General features: G+C 39.8%; 1 gene segment (V, D, J or C); it reads left to right on the top strand.

Annotated features, from left to right (window-relative positions):
* The first annotated feature begins 307 nt into the window (after positions 1–307).
* On the top strand, positions 308–793 carry LOC121400794. The segment is given in 2 exon segments: positions 308–399; positions 477–793. Coding segments are annotated over 2 exon segments (357 nt in total).
* Positions 794–7,249: the final 6,456 nt, after the last annotated feature.

The following is a 7,249-nucleotide window of genomic DNA, read 5'->3' as shown; positions in this document are numbered from 1 at the left end:
TACGAATGGCTTGGATGATTTCTTGGACAGACATAATATCAAAGGCTATTGTGATACTAAACTCTATAGTTAGTATAGATACTAATAGATGGGTATAGAATTTGTGTGATGAAGTATGGAGGGGTGTGTGTGGATGCTGGGTTTTCATTTGGAGGGATTGAACTTGATGGACTTGATGGTCTTTTTTTAACCTGATTTAACTATCTAACTAGCTATGTAATTAACTATGGTGCTCATGTTGCGTATACCTTACCAAATTATGCAAATAACAATCAAATGTAAAACTGCAGCTCCCAGATAAAGCAGAGGAATCAGATGTGCTGCATCCAACTGCCTGTCCCATAACTCACACTGTCAATATGAAGTTGTTTCTAGTTTTTTTAATGACACTTTTATCAGGTAAGAATGTTGTTTATTGAGTAATAGAATGCTTAAAAATGTTATTCAAAACTATCATTATGTCTCATCTTTTTCAGGAGTTTACTGTGATGTACAACTTGACCAGTCAGAGCAAGTGGTGATAAAGCCGGGAGGGTCTCACAAACTGTCCTGCACAGCCTCTGGCTTCACATTCAGTGATCACTGGATGAGCTGGGTTAGACAGGCTCCTGGGAAAGGATTACAGTGGTTAGGTGAAATTCACCCTAATGGGGGTACCACAAACTATGCTGATTCAGTTAAAGGAAGATTCACCATCTCCAGAGACAATAATAACAACAAGTTATATCTGCAAATGAACAATCTACAAACTGAAGACACTGCCGTGTATTACTGTGCTAGATACACACAGTGACAAATAGTCACAGAGCAGTGCAGCAAAAACTCTGATCCTGTCCCTCCATAATCTTGCAGTAGGGGGCGAAAAACACTTTAAATAAACAATGGCATTTTTGCACTAAGACATAGTTTTATAATTAGAAATTTAGATTTAAGCAAATATAACACCCCATGTACCAGATAAAAGGAGATTTATTTGTAGCTTTGTAAGGCACTAAAAGCTATATAAATACCAGGAAATAAATGTTTAAACCTAATTATAGGAAGTTAGATTACAAACAACTACTTCTGAAAACTTTAAAAGATTAAACTTGAGGGTAGTGTGTCTTTTTTCAACCTACCTTTCTATATTACTATGTTACTATAATTATGCATCCATTTTGACAAATTATGGAACCTCTGAGAACTTGTTTGTTGAATACTAGGAAAATTAATTGCTAAATGAAAACTCATTATTCAGACATGCAAGATATGATGCAGCAGGAGGTGCAACGGCTCATCAGGGTCATGTCTTTACCATATGCTCTATAAAAGGCAATAAGGACACTGGTCTTTGCACTTTGCATCTGATTTTTTTATTTGGTGCTCCATGCAAAAAATTGGCTAGCCTGGGGTGCATGTGCTTAGGAAATAAGCTCTTTAGTGCATACAATTGTGCCCCCAGGGGCCACGAATTACCTGTATCAAGTCAAACCTTTCTTAAGCATTTTACCTCTCTAACAATTTAAACAAAGCTGCTTTTTAAATTCTTAAAACAATACTTGCACTGAGTCATTTTGCTTAAGTTGGAGCATATATGAAGTCCCCTTTTACATCTACATTAATATTACAGACCCCAATGTTTACAAATCCCTTTAATTCCTTAGCCTGCAACAAAAGGTACTCTTAACTATATCTGAAAGAAAAAACACATGATTTAATATATTAGCAAATCATGAACCACTATCTGATACTACAGGTTTAAATTCTCTATAAACCAAAAAAATAATTTTGCTGCTATAGTATTCCTAGCATATGATCTGCATTTTTACCAAAAAAGAAAAGTAGGTATAATGCTGTTGGTATAGCAGGAAATATTTAATGAATACTCCAACAGATACACCAGTTTAATGATTATCAATACAGGTATGGGATATGGGTTTTTAATAGCACCCCATACCCACCCCTTTATACTAATTAAATATCACCAAACAAGATATAATGAATCCTTATTGAAGGCAAAACCAGTTTATTGGGATTATTTAATGTTTACATGATTTTCTTGTAAACTATTGTATGAAGATTCAAACAACAGAAATATCCGTTAGCCAGAAAACCCCAGGTCCCAAGCATTCTGGATAATAGGTCCCTTACTTGTATTACAGAATTCCCTTACGTGCCATACGGCAGCACCATGAGCTCTATTTTGGCCTTCATGCCGTGTTGGACAAGTGGATAAAGAGTTAAAAAGTCAACAGCCTGTAACCCCACCTATAAGTAGGAGTAACTTGCATAGCACACTAGTGTTTTTTTGTCCTACCTGCTGTAGGCAAGTGGTTGCTCTATTAACATTTTTTTCTTTTCTTCTAGGTGCTGTCCGGGTTCCTAGGGGGCCTGGTGACTGCAGAACTGACTACCCTAGGGGTAGGTTCATTCGGGGGGGGGACTAAGGTTTCCCTTAGATCGTTTATATTTATTGGAGTGTAAACCCAGGGTTTGCCCTTATCCAAGATGGCTGAGTCTGACAGCTGGAGTTCCTGCAAGAGGTGTTTAATCTCGGACTATCTTGGACTGATGCAACTGTGAATGTTCGGGTCTGGGTTTGCATTGCGTGAATTTGCGCTGCGATTGAAGTCTCGTTTTTTTCCGCAAGCGAGATCTTGTGGGATTTCGCGCGAGGTAAATTTATTTATTCTGATGATGCATATAAGGTGCGTCCTATTGTGACTTATGTGAAAATCTAAACGCAGTCTGTGTTAAAGGTACTAGGTACCAATTTCTACCTTGGTTGCAGCCTCCTGTGTAGGCTTATAGGTATAGTACCTCACCTTTGTCCTGAGCATGTCATGTGTTAGCCATGATACTAACAGCTTTGTTTATTGATTTTCAGAATGTCCACTGAGGATTCGCCTGCTAAGAAGCAGAAGAAAGCAAAGCATCTAGTTTGCAGAGCTTGTGAGGAGATGCTTCCAGATAATTATGACAAGAGATTCTGCAATTATTCCTGTATGGAATATTTATCACAGAAAGACACTAATCAGCCTCCAGTAACGACTGGCTGGATTAAAGATTTCATAAGGGCCTCTATGAAGGAGATGCTGGCTGAACTTCAGTCTAGTCCTGCACGTCAGGTGTCTGAAACCATCAATTACCAGAGTCTATCTGGCAACATGGCATTTGAGAAATCAGGGGAAGATTCTTCATCTTCTTTGGAAGAAAAGACTTTAGCACTTTTTCCTACTGAAGCTACCCCTAAGTTAACCAAAAGGGTTAGATATACTATCAACATTTTGGATGGAGATGAGGGTCAGTCATCATCCGATAATGAGAATTCCAAAACATTTCCTGTACATTCCATTATGAAAGATTTGATGGTTAGAGAATGGAAGTGTCCGGAAAAAGCACCAACGGTCTCAAAAGGGAATAAGCTTTTGTTTCCAATCCAGGAGGAGGAATTGAAGTCTTGGGAGGCTCCACCGAAGGTGGATGTGGCGATAGCTAGGCTATCCAAAAGAACTCTCATACCAGTGGAAGATGGTTCAGGGTTAAAAGACCCTATGGATAGGAAAGCGGAGAGCATACTTATAAGAACCTATTCTACGGCAGTGGCCTCATGTATACCAGCGTTGGCTGCTTCAAGGGTCACACGTTCCACCAGGCACTGGTTGAGACTGAGGATATCAATAACAAAGTTAGAGAAGAGAAGTCTTATTAGATTCCTTGACCAAAATCAACATGGCCATGGATTTCTTATGTGATGCTTCAATTGAAGCAGTAAAGTTATCAGCCAAGTCAATGGCTTTGTTCACCCAGGAGGGCGAGGACTTGGATTGCGGATTTTGCATCAAAGAATAGTCTTTGTGCCATGTCTTTCGAACCTGGACATCTCTTTGGTTCTGAATTAGATAAACTGCTTGAATCCCTGTCTGGATCTAAAGTAAAGAAACTGCCTCAGGAAAGATTGTCTCCTAGGAAAGATTTTTCCTTAAGAAGGGAAGGTAAAAAGGGAGATTCCTACGCCTTTCATTCATTTAAGAGGGCTTCAACCTCCACAGCAGAGAAAGGAGATTCTAAGCCTTTCCAGAGAAAGAAGCAATCCTTTTGACGCCAGAAGTCTGCTTCCTGTGGGAGGAAGACTACGTTTTTTTTGGGCAGAATGGGAGGAAACTATTTCTGATCCTTGGGTCCTTCAAGTTGTTAAAGTAGTTCACCGAGTAGAATTTCATCATCTTCCTCCAAAGAGATTTTAGTCACTCCTCTGAATTCTCTATTAAAGCAGGAAGCTCTAGAGCAAACAATTTTAGACTTTGCCCATTCAAATGTTCTCGAACCAGTTCTAGAAGGAGAACAGTATCTAGGGACATATTCAAAGGTTTTTCTTGTTCCAAAGTCAAAAGGGACCTTCAGAACAATCATAGACTTGCGGTTTGTCAATCGATTTATCAAGAAAAAGACCTTTCGCATGGAAACTATAAGATTCGTCATAAACATATTAAGCAAAGGCGACTAGATGGCTTCTCTGGATCACAGCGATGCCTACTTGAACATGCCAATATTTCCCAGAAGACATGAGGTTCCTGCGCATTGCAGTTTTTCTGAGGGGAAATCTACAGCATTTCCAATTCAAGGTTCTGCCTTTTGGAATTACCACAACTCCACGTGTGTTAACCAAGATAACTTTGGCAGTGGTAGCAATATTAAGACAAGAAGGCACAACAATTATTCCGTACTTGGATGACTGGCTCATTTCTGCAGTCTCAGAGTCCCTCCTGCAGAAACATCTCGACAAGACATTAAGTCTATTACAACATCTAGGTTGGAGGATAAACTGGGAGAAGTCTACTCTTTCTCCAAACAGAGTACTCCAGTTTCTAGGATTTGTAGTCGATAGATGAAAGTCTTCTTACCCCAGGACAAGATTGTCAGTCTGGTGGAGGAAGTTCAGAAGATGATTCGGAATCCTGTCTCATCAGTCAGAGACTTAATGAGAGTTCTAGGCATGATGACTGCTTCAATAGATGCAGTTCCTTGGGCAAAAGTTCTGTCCAGATGGTATCGGAAATTACAGTCCCTCAATACTGTGATATGTCTCAGTCAGGAGACGAGGTCCCATCTGGCCTGGTGGATTCAAGAGAAGAATTTCTCCAGGGGTCTATCCTTTTAGCAGGTGGATGTTTTTGAAGACTGACGCTTCGCAGAAAGGTTGGGGTGCCCACACAGGCAGTTTTAGAGCACAGGGGGCATCGAATCCGATAATAGCCTCTATGTCTTCTAACTTCAGGGAATTGATAGCAGTCCACATGGCAATCCTGGAGTTTCAACACCTGTTAAAAGGCAGACATCTAAAGATTTTGTCAGACAACTCTACGACAGTTTCATATTTAAACAAACAAGGGGGAACCAGATCCCGAATTTTGAGTCTGGAGACAAACAAGATTCTGTCCTGGGCAGAAGCTCATGTTCCCGGTATAATGGCTGTTCATTTAAGGGAGAGCAACAATGTGTTAGCAGATCTCCTGAGCCGGAACAGGGTGATTCCAGGAGAATGGTCACTTGATCAACAAATATTCGAGTCCATAAGGGAGAGGTGGGGGCTTCCTCACATAGACCTGATGGCAACCAGATGGAACCACAAGCTCAGGTTATTCTGTTACCTTAACAGAAGGGATCAGCTGAACCACTTGGATGCCATGTCGATAGACTGGGATTATCCCCTGGTTTATATCTACCCGCCAATCCCAATGTTACCCAGAGTTCTGCAGAAAATCAGGCTAGAACAGGTGAATACCATCCTAATAGCTCCCTATTGGCCCAGGAGGACCTGGTTTTCACTTCTGATGAAAATGTCCAGATGCCAGTATTGGGTGCTATCTCAGATCCCAATACTTCTGACTCAAGGGAAGTTTATGTGCCAAGATCTCCACAGACTCCAGTTGACAGCTTGGAGATTGACAGGTCCTTTTTAGAGGCGCAAGATTTGTCACCAGAGGTTATCGATATTCTCTTGTGTTCAAGAAATAAATCCACAAACAAAGCATATTCCAGAGTTTGGAGAATTTTTCGCCTTTGGTGTCTGAAACATCAGGTTTCTCGAGACCAGCCTTCTGATGCTTCTTTGCTAAAGTTTTTACAGGAAGGATTCGAGAAGGGGTTGGCAGTTAACACCCTTAATGTCTAAATTTATCACTATCTGCCATCCTGAACAGAAGTCTCTCATCATCTCCTTTATTCAAAAGATTCATCAGGGCCATTTCCAAGCTCAGACCTAGAGTCTGTCGTTCCATTTCCTAGATGGAATCTTCTATTGGTGCTGGAGAAGTTATGTGAGAGTCCTTTTGAACCTCTGCAGGACTGTGCTATAAAGTGTCTATCCTTCAAAGCCTTGTTTCTTTTAGCTATTACTTCAGCCAAGAGAATTGGGGAGATACAGGCTCTTTCGATTCGAGAACCCTATTTATCTTTCCTGCCGGACACACTGATATTAAGACCACTGCCATCTTTAAGACCTAAGATAGGGTTTTTTTCAATAGGAATTGGTTCTTCCAAATTTTCAGGAATCACAAGAGAATGTTACATGTCTAGAACTTTTGATTGTGGGAAGAGTTCTAAAAATGTATATTACTCGCGCTGAGGAATTCAGGAAACAGGAAAACATCTTTATTTCCTTTTATTACTCTCATGGTGCTGCCATATGGGACGTAAGGGAATGAGTAAATTTATAATTATTTACTTTTACCTTAGTCCCTTAGGCAGCAATACTCCCTCCCTATTAAAATTTGAAGCATGAAATTGTGTGGTTACTTTTTAAAAAAAACCAGTGTGCATAGCAAGTTACTCCTACGTATAGGTGGGGTTACAGGCTGTTAACTTATTAACTCTTCATCCACTTGTCTTACACGGCAGGAAAGTCTAAATAGATGTCATGGTACTGCCGAAGGGACTCAGGGAAAAGTAAATTACGTTAAGTATAAATTTACTCATTTTGTTATAAAAACCTCAAGGGGACTTGCAAAAATATATATATATATTGTAGCACAAGGGATACAAGGTGGTCACAATGTGGATTACATGAATTAAATGTATGTGAGAGTGTGTTATATAATTATATTTCTATGAGTATCAAAAAAAAAGAATTTCACACAATTCAAATGCAAAATGAGCACCCATGTTTCCTGTATGCAAATAGAAATCAAATTTTCTTTGCGTTCGTTAAACATTTGCAGCTTCCATATAAAACAGAGGAATCAGAGGAAACATCGAACTGCCACACACC

The sequence above is a fragment of the Xenopus laevis genome, chromosome 1L (genome assembly GCF_017654675.1).
Source record: "Xenopus laevis strain J_2021 chromosome 1L, Xenopus_laevis_v10.1, whole genome shotgun sequence".
NCBI classification, from domain to species: domain Eukaryota; kingdom Metazoa; phylum Chordata; class Amphibia; order Anura; family Pipidae; genus Xenopus; species Xenopus laevis.
Note: the sequence above shows the minus strand (reverse complement) of the source record. Positions and strands in the feature narration are given on the sequence as shown.